At 47.3% G+C, this 14562-nt stretch overlaps 1 protein-coding gene across 1 annotated transcript; it reads right to left on the bottom strand.

Annotated features, from left to right (window-relative positions):
• Positions 1–424: 424 nt before the first annotated feature.
• On the bottom strand, positions 425–10172 carry Fcmr (Fc mu receptor). The gene is given in 8 exon segments (XM_090341305.1): positions 425–1188; positions 3873–3934; positions 4162–4320; positions 4602–4738; positions 5631–5841; positions 6679–6810; positions 7754–8086; positions 10032–10172. Coding segments are annotated over 8 exon segments (1248 nt in total). The 5' UTR covers positions 10069–10172; the 3' UTR covers positions 425–1011.
• Positions 10173–14562: the final 4390 nt, after the last annotated feature.

Genomic DNA, 14562 nt, shown 5'->3' with positions numbered 1-14562 from the left:
TCTGCAGAGAGATTGGGCTATGTACCCGGAAAAATCAGTGGCAAGAGAAAGCATTCTCTAGCCCTAAGCTCTGGCTGCACTTTGTAGTTGTCATCAATCCAAAGATAATGTCTGACCTTGCTTCAAACACTCCAGAGAAAAAGAGTGTCCATTAAAGGTAGGATGCCTCTACTTCCAATATGAAAGTGCTCCTGAACAGTCCCCTGAAACCACCCCCCCCCCCCGACCGCCAGGAGACCCACTCTGCTTTCTCTCCCCACCTTGCTCTCTGTTGTCTGGAACCGGCTTATTTCTAAAAGCAGGGAGAGATCATCATTTGGGTTGACTAAAGTAGGTCAAAGTTAAGTGCACAAGTAGCATTGTTAAATGTGTCAGAAGGATAAGAAGATGACAGATTCTTTTTAAAAGAGGGGAAATGCTGTGGCAAGTGGAGGAAACCTAAAGAGGATTTTAAGCATGCATATCTATCTATATGCTTAAGAAGATGGGTTCTAAAAATTTAGGCTGTATCATATAGGACTGAAGATGAGAATAGCTCCTGAGCAAATGCCAGCCTCTGGGTTAAGGTAAAAAAGTATCCCTGATGTGTTTTCACACCAGGCCCCTTCCTAGCTCTGGGGACCAAGCCATACCATCCACCATGCCAGCCAATGGCCTTCTGTTCATGTGAGACCAGGCCTGGAAAGGGTTTTGAAGTGGCTTATTGTACAGCCTGATGCTAGGCATTGGAAGTCAGGGAAGCAAAGATTTGTGGCTAAAGATACCTGCAAAGCCCCCAGACTGTTTGATGGCACAGAAAGGAAGCAGGCGGCAGTGGGACCGATGATCTGCATGCCCAGAGCCCAACTGATGAACACGAGGATGTAAAGGTATATAAGGCTGGGTGAACACAAGGCCATGTCAAGGCACAGATCTATGGCTATGGATGAGAGGTGCAGTTGGGCCCTGGGAGGTGCTGAGGACTCTATAAAAACATGAAGCAGCTATTGGAAATGAGCAGACAGATAAGCCTCATTGGCATCAAGGTCTGGGCCCAGGGGAACAGCTGGGATGGTGAGTTGGCTTGGGAATATTGACGTAGTCATCTGAATCAGTGCCTTCCATCTTGACAGCAGACTGGTGGCACAAGCTCACGTATTCACAGCTGGCTTTCAGAGGTGGAGCGAGGAGACTGGGAGCCTCAGATACCTAGGGATAACAAAGAAACATCACTGAATCGGGGTAGATGGTTTTAGTATCTCTCCAGAGTAGTTTTCACAGAGAGGAGTAGGCGATGGGTAGTAGATATGGTTGCTGAGTTCTATAAAGCAAAGACACAAAGGTGGCTGAACTTCACCAAGTGGGTCAGCCTTGGGGATTTTCAGGGTGGTGTCCCACCCCCAGATAACTGGAAAATACTTAGATCTAATGTGGACAGGAAATGCCTCAGTGGGACTCAGACTGAAATCACATAGCCATGCATGGTCTGAAGGAGAAGACATGTAGAGCAGTATCCCCTGGGGATGAGAGGCTATGACTCGTGGAATAACAATGCATCTTCTCTCAGGAGTTATTCACCAGTAGAGTGAGTCACTCTTGTACCTCGGAAAGGCTGTGGCATGACATGGCATGACAATGCATTCCACACTGAGGCTGGGCAGACAACAGGAGGGGGATTGTAGACCACATGGGCACCGTGGTTTCCCATCCCTAGATAGCAATGCCAGGATCCTCTGCCTTCAGGATGGTTAGCTCATAATCACTGCGATGCCCACAGTAGGGATTGTGATCATGTATTTAAGCACAAGTACTGAGAACTAGAATTCCAGTGGGCCTCGGTAAGTGTACACTAAAAGGAACTGCTCGGTTTTGTACTTTTTGAAAGATGGAAGCAGCAATAGTAGCCCAGCAGAGTGCTGGTGGCTCAAGAAGGCTGACATCTGAGGATCATGCTGCCAAGCATCAGAACAAAGTCTATTGAACTTTTATTTCTAACTAACCAGCACAAAACCAGATGTGCAAGTGTGGGTTAAGTGGTAGAGCATCAGCCTTGAGTAAGAAAGTCAAGTGAGAACTTGAGGCCCAGAGTTCAAGCTCCAGTGCATGTACACATGTGTGTGTCTGTGTGTGTGCATGCACTGACACACAGACACAGACACAGTCACACACACACATACACACACACACACACACACACACACACACACACACACACACCCATTGTCATCATTTGAGACTAAGTCATTGGGTTTTAAACATTAAAGTACAACCTGAGTGCTGGTGGCTCACAGTCTAGCTACTCGGTAGGCTGAGGATTGCAATTTGAAGGTAAACTGGGCAAGAAAGTTTGTGAGACTCTTATCCCCAATTAATTAGCCACCCCCCCCCAAAAAAAAAGCCAGGAGTGGAATTGTAGCTTAAGTATTAGAATGCAAAAAACTTAGGGATAGCACCCAGGTTGTGAGTTTAAGCCCCAGGAATGGCATTAAGAAAAAGAAAATACTCCTTTCGAAGCATATTCTCGTCTGCCATTAGACATATGCATGTTGCTGTCCGTTTGTTCTGTCCACTTGTTTGTCCCTCCCAGTGGAAACAAGGGACTCCACAAGGGAGCAGGATACGTTTCCTGCAGGTGCAGCACCAGAAGGAAGTCTGAGTGGGCATGAGTGGCCTTGGAGGGAAAGGCAGGTGGCTGGGGAGAATAGACAGAGCCTGCTGGGCCATTGCTAAGCTGTGGGAAGCAAGTGCAAGGATCTGGAAAAGACTACTGCAGAGCTGGGTTATCACTCTCTCCTTCTTAGTAACTTGTGAGCACACCCAGTCAGAGCTCCTACTTTAGGGTGCCTTGAAGGTAGAGGTTGCAATGCAACATGGAGTGCAATGCAGGTGATTTGTGAAACCTGAGGGATGTGGTCTTAAAGAAGCAGCATTCACTCTGTCTTCCTCCCGGTGGAAAGGAATCTGGACTTGGTGCTGGCTTCTGTGTACTGACTATATGGATAATGACAAGACTGCATGGGATGGCACAGTAACAAGTCTCTGGATGACCACGCGGCTCTGGCCACATCTTCCTGTTCCCACTCTGCCCCTGAGAGGTTCACTTGCTCTCCATTTCCTGGGTTCTGTGCTGTCGTGCCTGTTGCATTAGCTTAGTCTATGCGAATTACAATACATATTTACTCCTCTTACAATTTTATTCCTTTTTTGTTTCCTGGGACTCTAATCAAGAAGCAGTGGATACTTAGATGGACATGTTACATTATAGCTTCCTCATCCAACTTCTTGAATTTCAGAAAAAAAAATTAAAGGTACTTTAATGGCTGCAGATAGTTCAGAGAATACAAACATTTTCTGAATTTGGGAAAACTGAGGGATGAATGGTTTAAAGGCATCTTACTCCATGGGAGCTTGAGTTTCCTTTACCCATTTCTAGGTTTATGAGTTCTTCTTACTGCAATGTTGAAAGTCATTGTGTAAGTCCAGCCTAATCGCCCCAGTGATGGGTAAATTGCTTTTCTCATTAGAGAGTTTACTGGAACACCCTTCCTCCCTTAGAAAACTATCCAGGTAGCTTCCACCCCTTGGGACCTTCAAGAAATCGAATCTCTCCCACATCAGTATAGGGGTTAGTTACCACCTATCATTCTCTACCAAGCTGTGGGCATCTTAATCTGACACCCATTTATCCCTTGAGAAATGCTTGGCCAACAGCCAGGTAAACCCAAGGCTGCCACCGTTGCTGGGCGTTGAGTTTCCCAACAACACCAAAGGAGGAAAAGGACGTGATCCGTGAGTCACTTGGGATCCAAATGCTGGGACCGAGCTCAGTCAGGCTAACTGTACTCACATGGATGCAGATGGCTGCCAGCCAGAGGAGCAGATCTTAGGCTTACCTGCCCTGGGCCCTGGGGTGGCACCGAGGCTCCGAGATAGGAAACAGCGGCTTCCCTAGGTCCTAAGAAGGAGGGGGACCGAGGTGAGGGCGTGGCCAGAACTTCAGGTCCCCTCCACCCGACCCCGCCCCCGGCCCCGCCCCCGGCCCGCCCCTGCGCGTAGCCCTGGGGAGACTGGGGCGCCGCAGTTCGAGGCTTCCCTGTGCCAGGCACGGTTCCCGGGACAGGGCATCCACGTGGAGTCTGCCGCTCCGTCCCCCCTCGCCTCCCGCCACCAGCGTCCGCTCACCCACGGTGTCCGGGCCCCGGGCGCGCCACGGGCAGGCGCTGTACACGTTGTTTTGGGAGATCGGCCTCTGCGCCCCCGGGGCCCCCTGCGCCCGGGGCTGCTGGACAGACTCTTGGGTGCGCATCCTTCGTGCCAATCTGCGGGTCTGCCTAGAGAAGGCTTCTCAGCCGTCACAGGGAAAGACAGAGAAAAATGGCCCCAGAGCCCAGCGGCCACGCTACCACCCCCTCCCCAGAACTAAAGGCCGCTCCCCTTCCCGGGCGCATGCACGGCAAAGCCTCCGCGTTCTCGACGGAGAGCAGGGCCGCCCCCTCCTCCGCACCCGTCCCCATCTCTAATCCAGTGACATCCCCCCCTCCCACTTCCCTACATCCCGAGTCTGTAGGCTCTGGCTACTTGGGGTGCAGCTCTCTCACCCAAGCCCCAGCTCAGGCGCTCACCTTTCCTCCTTTGAAAGACTCTTTTCATCACCAGCCAGAGAAGGGCCATCAGGAGAAGGCCCAGGACGGTTGGCACCAGGATGTGAAACCCTTGCTCCCAGCTCCCTGACGGTGAGCCATGGGGGTAGTAGAATGATCTAGGGAAGGAGAGAGATGGGGATGGGGCGGGGAAGGAAGAGGTTAGCAAGGAAGATAGTTTTAGAGAAGCACTCTTGTGTGCCTACTCTTCTTTGGGTGAACGCTGACAGAATTTCCCCATTTCTCCCAAAGAGACAAGGGACTTGGTTCAAACTCATATCACAAAGCCTTTTTACTGGCTGTTAACACTACAGTAAAACTTGTAGATGGGTGTGAATTACCCAAACTAGGAATCCAGTGTCCTGGTTTCATTTGAAGCTATTTAATTAGCTCATGGTCTCAGTTTCCCCATGTAGAAGTCCCAAATAATGTGTGATTTTTTTTCCCTCCCTAACATGTTTATATTTACCCAGGCAAAATTAACTCAGTTACTGAGGGTGTGTGTGTGTGTGTGTGTGTGTGTGTGTGTGTGTGTGTGTGTATACCTTTGATGTAATTCTACCACCTAGTGGCCCACTGCAGAGAAATCTTCAATAATACAGTCCAATAGCAAAGCACAACACCCATGTAATTTAAAATTCCCTGGTAGCCATGTTTGAAAAAAATGTTAAAAAGAGGGAAACAATAATAAAAACCTAAATGGTATAGTAACTATCCTTAATTTCATTCTCATTTAATTCTTCTCCATCAAAACAGATATGAATGAACCTGAGCGATTGAAAGATGTCTCATTTCACTTTACAAGGTCAATCAATGTTTGAAGTGTTGGCAGGATATTTTTGTTAATAGGACTGAGTGTGAGACAATTCTAGTCTATGTGGCAGCGACCTTCTGGGGACAGAGCCAAGGAAGGTCTCCCAACAGTGGACAGGGATGGATGGTCTCTGGGGCTCTCAACTCCAGCTTGCTCTGCCTGGGTTCTGGCCTGTGCTGGAGAGGGGAGGCTCTTACCTCTCCCTGGTGTGGTAGTTGTAGTTGGTCACTTGGTACGGGAACAGTCTCTCCTGAATGGGGGTTTTGGAGACAGTGGTTGCTGGAGGACTTGTGGGCTTGGCAGTTGCTACTGAAGACATTCTGGAAACTCCAAGATGGTGAGTTACTGGAGTGGTGGGAGAGGAATGGTGGGCTGGATAGCTCTCAGTTCTTGGAGGTGGAGTTGTAACTGCAGGAAATGGTAGGAAGAAAAACCAAAAATTTCCCATACATATAGTGTTCTCTGGTCTCCAGAGTCTTCATGAAGCTCTTTCCTTTTGCCCAGACTACCTTCACTCTGATGTTCTCATGGCCCAGATGTCTCCTCAACACATTGTCTACACTGTTTCAATGCCATGAAGATGTGTGAGCACGTCTGTGTGTGTGTGTGTGTGTGTGTGTGTGTGTGTGTGTGTGTGTATCTATTCTCTCAATCCCTTCCTTTCAGTAATCACAGCTCCATGACCTGCTCAGTTTATACCATTCTAAGCCATCAGGGTCTAATAATATTCCACAAGTGTATCTTTCACATAGGATAAAAGTGTGAAGAGATGATGAAAATGGTGTACGTCAAACTGTATTTAAAATTGGAAAATGATTCTGAAATATAAAGTTCCTGTTAGTACGACACTCATCTTTTAATTACCAAATTGAGATGTTAAAGTCACTAGCAGATATCAGGTACCCTGTAGGTAAAAGAAAGCATGACAACCTCCAGTAGGGAAACCTCTGCGCAATCTTGGTTTGGACAGTCATTCAAAAAGAATCTAGGTTTTGTGAACGGAACACAGGCTGCACACCTGTGGTGCCACCTGGAGGTAAAGTGTAAGTTCTGTAACTAGGGCTCTGTTTCTTAGCTGCAAGAGTCTGCTTTGGAAGAAGTGGAAGGATCACGGAGAGATTCCTTCTCTTAAGGTGCTGCTCTGCAAGCACTCTACAAGATGAACACACCTGACCCCCATTTTTCACAATGTCACAGCATCCTTCCCCAGCCCCATCTTTCCCAGTCTTCTTTTGGTGGACTGACCTGTGGCAATAAATTCAGAAGAATGGGTTCCTGTGACCATCTGGAGCCATTTGTGCATCTTGATGTGCAGAAATGTGTGAAACCATTCTGGAGGCCCAGATATCGGCTTCTCTTCCAAGAATGCCTCATATGCTATTGGAGGCAAGAGAAATATAGTGGTAGTGGTAGTCTGGAGGGAGGGATGGAGGAGGCCTAGAGAAGGGATTGTGGAGGTTCATAAATGTTGACTGCGCCAGGGTAGATGGTACCTAGGAGCTGAGGCTGAGCAGAAAATGAAATGGGCTTGGGGCTTCTCAGAAGGAAATTCTCTTTAACTTAGCCAAGATCTCTTACAAAATCATCAGAGATAATTGGGACTGTAGACACAGAATTATGCTTTGTATGTGTGAGAAGCCCCTGAAGAGGAAGATAAAGGCAGGTTGCAAGAGAAATAATAGTAATTTATAAAGGATGATAAACGTTTTGCTGTTGTTGTTGATGGATCGGAGGGCTTGAATTCTGGGTCTGGGAACTGTTCCTGAGCTCTTTAGCTCAAGACTAGTGCTTTACCACTTTGAGACACAGTGCCACTTCTGGTTTTCTGGTGGTTAATTGGAGAGAAGAGTCTCACAGTCTATAGGGCCTGGGCTGGCTTTGAACCACAATCCTCAGATCTCACCTTCCTTAGTAGCTAGGATTGCAGGCGTGAATCACCAGTACCCGGCTAACTAACATGGTTTTAAAACATGGCTTAATAAATACATGTCATTTCTAATATTTCTCATAGAACAATTATGTCTCTTCTTGAAAGTTTCTCCAGTCTCAGAGCCTCTCCTCAGTCTCATACTTTCCTTTCCCCTGAAGCTGTGGGCAGGATAAGCTAACACACAGACAACATCTATTATTTCCCTTCGATCCACTGCTGGATAGAAAATTTCATGGCCTGGAGGTTAACTGCCTGTGAAGTTCAGCTTGAAACAATCCAGTTGTTACTGGACTGGCTAGAACAACAGTAACATAATAGCCCAGGGACTATTACAGTTAGATGAAAACATTTCCCAGGTGGCCTGACCATTGAAGTGGCTGAGACACTTACCATTGTGTACATTCAAGATGACTGTCTGGGTCTTTCCCAGGTCTGTGTACCTGCCCACCCCACAGGCATAGATTCCACTGTCACTTTTGTTCAACTCCATTATCTCTACCAGAAAGAGATTCTTGTCTGAGGACGGCTCCAGAGAGACTCGGTTCAAGTATTCCTTCTTGGTGAACTGGTTGGACACTACTGTAGTACAGATTCCAGACTTGGTCATCTGCCGACACAGGTACATCCTCACATGCACATCAGGAAGTGGGCACTCGATGGTAATGGATCCACCCAGCTCTCCATACAGCTGTACTTCTGGGAGCACCCTTAGAGCCACTACTACTGCAAAGAAGAAAGCATTGATACAGGAAAAGGCTCATCTGCATCTATATTCCAACCCAGCAACTTCCATACTGTGAGCCATCTCTTCTACCTAGGTCCCAACCCAGCTTCACATGCACCCTCAGATTCAGCCTCGCGCCCCTCGTCAACCCAGTGTCAACCTGCCTTACCCCTGGCACTATAGTGAATTCTGTCTTGGCCTCATCCTTGGTTTCTTCTCATGTCCAACTCAGTCACAGTTTCAGGCCATTTCTCTACCCATTCCAAGCCTATCTCCCAGTCTTTACTTGTCCTTGACCCAGCCTCATTACTAAACAGGAAAAGGTCGAGACATCTTCCTTCAGAGAATATAGTCATTAACTACACATGCCCCACCAAAGGAGAGCTCATATGCTTTAGATGATCCCCCATTGATCTCACTGCACACACAGTGAACAAATGAAGCCCAAGAAAATCTGGGTACACTGAGATCCTGTTGACCAAAATGTACCAGTTGGCCATGTGAAAAGAGCATGCTTTCAGGTAAAAGTAATCAACTCTTTCTGATGTTCATAGCAGTTATTATCTAAGACATTTAAAGAGAGAAAAGTAGATAGAACCCCTTGGCTTAGAATGATAGTAAAATGACATGGTATACCTAAGCCCTCTAGGAGAACTCACAGCAACTTTGGTGCTGCCAAAGTTCATGGTGATTGGATATTTAGACTGGGTACTGGTGTCTGCATTGTTTGTATGTACCTATACTGGGGCTTGAACTCAGGACCTTGAGCTCTCTCTTGGCTTTTTCACTTGAGAGTGACACTCTACCACTTGAGCCACATCTGGCTCTTCCATATTCAAGACATTCTAAAGTATGGATAAAAAAATCAGTTGACCCTTGGGGAACTTACCATTTAATAAAGCAAGGAATGTAAACTCATACCACGCTACAATCTGAATGGGATGAGTGACTGGTGTTCAGAAGTGTCTATGAGGAGAAGTCATGTTTTGAACCTCACAATAATGGAGATAAGAAGAAGAATGTTTCTGGTAGCAAGAATGGCTCCAGCAAGGGCATAATGGTAGGAATGTTAGCATTAGTTCAAAGGAGAGCCCTGTTTGGTTGGGGGAGAGGAGGGTAATGTATTTAATTAGTAAACAGTAGGAGCCATTGGCAACCCTGTGATTAGACTAAAGATTCATTAGGAGCTGCATACCAGTACCTTGAAAGACGTGGAAAAGATAGTTGAGGGATGAGTATGTTTTCTTTTCTTTTCCATCTGCTATTACATCCTAACCTGATAAATATGGATCTAGAAAACACAGGAATTCGCCACAGGGAATTAGTCTTTATGGGGATAAAAGGGAAGAGGTAGGAGGAAAACACAATTTTAACCTGTAATTGTGTGCCTGATATTAGAGAGACATCGGCCAAATGGACTAGATGCCTTGCATGAGTACCAGTGAGGGGCTTGAGACAAGGGGTTAGGCTGGTTGTGTTTCCGATCTTATGAAGTGGAGGTGCTCGGAAGACAATCTCGGTATGAATTATGGAATCAGAAAATAGATTCAAGCTGTTGGATGGAGCAGTGGGACTTCATTGAGCCAAGAGCTGAAATTTCAAGTGTGAGACGGGATCTAAAGAAAGAGAAAGTAGAGGTTGGAATACAATTTTAGAGGTGTCTCCTTCAAGATCCCATATTAGCAGGCAAAGAAGGCATCCAGGGGATGGCCTTGATATGTAGACCTAACCTGAACAGCGTCTAGAGCGGAGAGGGGACCACCAGAAGGGTGTGGGGAGGACCTTCGGGGCTGCCTGGGGCTTCCACCCTTCTTCTGCTCTCTATATTGATTTGCAACTGGATCTGGCTAGAAAGGTCCGAGGTGAGGTGTCTGGCAATCGAATCCCTGTGGTCATTTCAATCCTTAAAAAAAAAAGTCTGAAATGTTTTCTCAAAGCACTTACCTGGCAGGAAGCAAAGGGACCAAAGCGAGATGACCATGTTTCTTGTCAGAACCAGATGCCACCCAAGAGCTGCCACCCAAGGGGCCGGACACCTACTCCGTACCCAGGAGCCTTGCGCAACTGTGAGCTTGAAAGAGATTCTGATCCTCTTGAGAGGCAATAGCATAAAAATGAGGAAATGACAACCTGTCTTGTTCGCTAACTACTCTTAGACTAAAAAGGAAAATGACAGCAAACCACAGCGGAAGTCAGGGGTTGAGAAAACAGGCTGGTGAGATGGGTCACCAGGGTTCAGAGAGCCTCTAGAAAGCTCTCAAGACTGTTCACAGCCACCAGGGAAATCTGGTTTCTTGCCAGTGAACAGTGAATGTCTTTGCCTTGGCACATAATGTATTTGTTTATTTATCTATTTTACGGATGATGGACAGAGGGGCTATAGTTATATACGTCAGGTACAGAGTACATTTAGTTTTGGACAGCATCACCCCTTCTCTCACTCCGGTCCCCATCCACAAGTCGGATAGTTCATTTTTAACAGTGTCTAGTGAGTACCACTGCTGCATTTGTTTTTTCTTTGTCCCTCCATTTCTGTGACCCTCCATACCCTCCCAAAGACAGATCAATGAGCAAATAAGACAAAAAAGAAAAGAAGAGAACAAAGGGGAAAAAAAACCCCTCTCTTGCTTCCATTTCCCGGAATGACAGAGGCACACAGGCAGTGTGCCTTTGTGCTCCTTTCCTAGAAGCAGCTTCCTTTGCTCTCTGTGTGTGGATGCCCAGACCTGCTTAATGGATCATGTCTCAGTGTATTTTTTTTAATCTAACTTCCACATATGAGAGAAAACACGTGGCCACGGCACTTTTTCCAGGAGAGGATACGCAAGCTGTATGTATCCTAATTGCTGCTTGACCTTCATCACCAGGTCTCCTTGTCTCTGGAAGGCTGCATCACTCACTCTTGACAAACACTGGATAGCCTCGATGGCCAGGGGCTGCTAACAATTGACTTGGAGCAAACTATCCACTTTCCTCTGTGCCTCAATGAAGATGGGATCAGAACACCATTCCTGGCATCTCACCCTGTACAGGGTGTCCCATCAGTGACACAGCCATCCCTAAGCTGTCACTTTCCCCCAGCTGTATCCACGTGGTGCCTCCTTCTTGCTGAGGCACAAACCAGTGTGACAAGTCACACAGCAGTTCTGCCGTATGTTACAGCAGCTTTCCTTCCTGTGGCCCAATAGGAGATTCACTGACAGAGGGGGGAAAAGGAGAGATGCTAAGGTCCTGAGGTATCATGGTGGGAGATTAGGACTCAAGTTAGAATCCCCGAATCCTTGGCACTTCCTAGCTTCAGACAAGCTTTACTGAGCCTCACATTTCTCCCAGATAACATGGAGGTCATCTCTACGCTGTCTCACACAACTGTTTTGTGTGTGTGTGTGTGGTTTTCTTTTCTCCAACGTAACCAAGTTCGTTAGGAAAGAATCATGGTAAGGAACAAGCTTACATGGCATGATGCCATGGGAAGACAGCACTACAATTCATCTTCAGCCATCTTTGAGATATAGACCTGCGCATATTTTTTTAAATACAGAAGAATTAGGGGCACGGGACAGAGGTTTGCAGAGTTTAAGAGTGCAGGTTACAGCTGTGACCTAGCTGACCCCTAAGTCAGTTCTCAGTTTCAAAGTTCCGGCGAGGTTCTGTCTGATTCCTATGAGATGATTCCTTAGGCTCCAGCATGCAGCCTCACACAACTGTTGTCACCCAACAGAAGCCACCTCTGTGGAAGTGTTTTGGGAGCCCTTTAAGGTTAAGGATCTCCAGGGCATCCTTCCCAGATTTTCCCCTCCAGGATCTGGGTTCACCAGCCTCCCCCACCAGGCACTGCAGCCTCTTGTGACCTGGGAGGATCTCAGCTCTTTGTATACGACTGCCAGCCTCTCGGTTGTGTGTTCACCACTTCCCACTCGCCCCCACACACACACACCAGATTTTTTCACATGCTCTCCAAGACACAAAACAAGCTCTGTAGTGGACGTAGTGTGTGGTGAGCGGCACAGGTGCAGAGGAAGTGTGTGCGGGGGCAGGCCAATAGCCTTGCCCTGCCCCACCCCCGATGCCCAGAACAGCTTCCTGGTGATGCCCTCCAGCCAGCGAATGAGCCAAGATGTTAGAAACTGGCCTCTGGCCTCTGGCTAGAGTGACTATTGTCAGAGGTTTTGCTAGGATCAGAGCCCATGTTTCCCTACTCAGAGGGAAGCCTCCGTGTAACCAGGCCCGGCTGAAGAGCTGGGGTTACCTCTGTGATGGGGTGTGGTACCAATGAGTGAAGGTGATGGGTGTGACAATGGGTGTGAGCGTGTGGGTGCAAATGTAAGTAGGAGGTGTGTGTGCATAAACAATGTGATAGGTGAGTGGATGCTGTGTGTGTGTGTGTGTGTGTGTGTGTGTGAATGTCTGTGTGTATGCAGTGTGTGTTGTGTGAATATGTGTGCTGGACTGTGATTGGTGGATTGTGTCTGGTGTATACATATGGCTGGGAAGGTCCAGGATGGATCCATGAGGAAAGGTGCCTGTGAGAGTGAGTCAGAAAGTTTTTTGCATGTGCGGCCCAAACAAGAACCTTGAAAGAAAACATTGCATGGGTTTGGAGCAAGAAGTGGGGAGGCCTGTGAGCAAGAAGTCAAGAAGTAACTAAAGAAGCTGAAACTTTCAGACCACAGCCTGTTCAGTCTCTGCCTTGAGATCCTTGCCCTAGGGTCTCAGAAGTTGGGCCTAGTGGAAGACAGGTCCCTGGCTAACAGATCCTGTCCTGTTCTCTTTCCTGTGTGACTCTGACCTCAGTTCTGATTCATAGTCTGCTGCCATCCCTTGATGCTTCTACTTCCCAGGCTGAAGCCCACAAAGGATAGGGGACTCCATTGACCCAATATGCATACTCCGGAGGACCAAGGGGAGGAACCAGATGGAGAGCAATCCCAGGTAGATGACAGGCAGAAGGAGGAAATAAACAATAGCTACAGTGAAAGGCACCCAGAACCCTGCAGGTGAATTCATTCACTGCTCCCCATAATGCCCCTTCATTATGCTGTGCAACACACTGCTTGGGAAAGCATTTCCCCTAAGATGGCTGTCAGGATGGCATGAGACAAGCCTCACACAAGCTTAGCACCCAGCCTGACATGCAGTGAGGGTGAGTAGAGACGTACCCCTGTCCCTGAGGTGGAGGTGACTGTACCACGTTCTGCTTGGATACTACATATACTGTCAGGCCTCTTCCATGGCCAGGCCCCCAAGAGCCACCGTTGGTACAGCACAGAAGGGCTTCATCCTCAGGTGGTTCTCCTCATGAGTAATGGCCCACCCGGACAACCCCTTGTCAGGGGGAATTCTAGAAGCTCGAGCTGCAGCCCCATCAGAAGAAGAGGTCAATTAACTTTCTTCCACTGCCTAGAGAGAAACCCAGGGCTCACTCTGTGCCAAGCTGGGGCCAGGAAATCCAAGAGTGAGTACGGTAGTTAGTGGACAAAAGGGGAGATGGGAAGTGAGGTTAGAGGACTGAAGTCAGAACCCTAGGAAGGGAAGACTGGGAGGTGTCTAGACTGATGAATTCTCCTCAAGGCCTGATTAGAAGGCAAGGGTCACTGCAGGAAGTGGAAGGTGAGAGAGCACTCTCTCTTGCAAAGAAGTGTCCAGATACAGGCCCTGAGGAACAGCGTAGGGATACAGAGGGGAGCAAGCTGCCATGGGTGACAGCTGGGATATTCCCTACAGCATATGGCATGGCTTAGTGCCCACACCTAGAAGGAGCTTAATAGACCAACGGTCTTTTATCTAATCACTCTCCCCTACATGGAAATTTTCATATCAACTACTCTGAACTCTAAGTTATCATTTAACTAGCTCCTTCTTGATAACCCCATAGGAATAGATTACTTATGTGGTTATGTTTGGTTTTAATTAGCTGCTTCTTGATCTTGGATGGTACCCCAGAAACACATGAAGTTCAAGGTTAAATAGTCCATGGGTGCTTTTTGTTTTCTTTTTTTTTTTTTTAACTTTTGACATGTTATTACTCAAAAAGCCTTTTGCATCCACCATCCCCATCTTTATTTTCTCTCAGTGCTGGAAAGTTCTTACAGACTTCAGCCATGCTAGACAAGTAAAAGAAAAGTAATTTTATTTCGTTTTATGACTCTTTGCTTGTGCCTTCAATGTTTTCTCAGTGATTTCCTGTTCCTCAATAAGGAAAGCACCCGTAATCCTGTCTCCAACACATTCAACCTACACGGAACCACCATAGGCATGGCTGACATGTGTTGGTGTTTGTTTCAGAAAGTCTCATAAGAATTTTACAGCACAAACCCCTCAAGTCAGTCTAGACACACTTCACATGCAGGTTTTGGTGCTCTGCCAATGTTTTGGTATAAAGGTTAGTAACTCTATTGCTAGGGGTTCAGGACAGCCTAGATCCAGGATGATATATCGAACTATGGGCCATTCTTACTATCTGTAGACCCGTTCC

The sequence above is a fragment of the Megascapheus bottae genome, chromosome 10, assembly GCF_031878675.1.
Source record: "Megascapheus bottae isolate mThoBot1 chromosome 10, mThoBot2.hap1, whole genome shotgun sequence".
NCBI lineage: Eukaryota > Metazoa > Chordata > Mammalia > Rodentia > Geomyidae > Megascapheus > Megascapheus bottae.
This window is presented reverse-complemented; position numbering and strand designations above follow the sequence as displayed.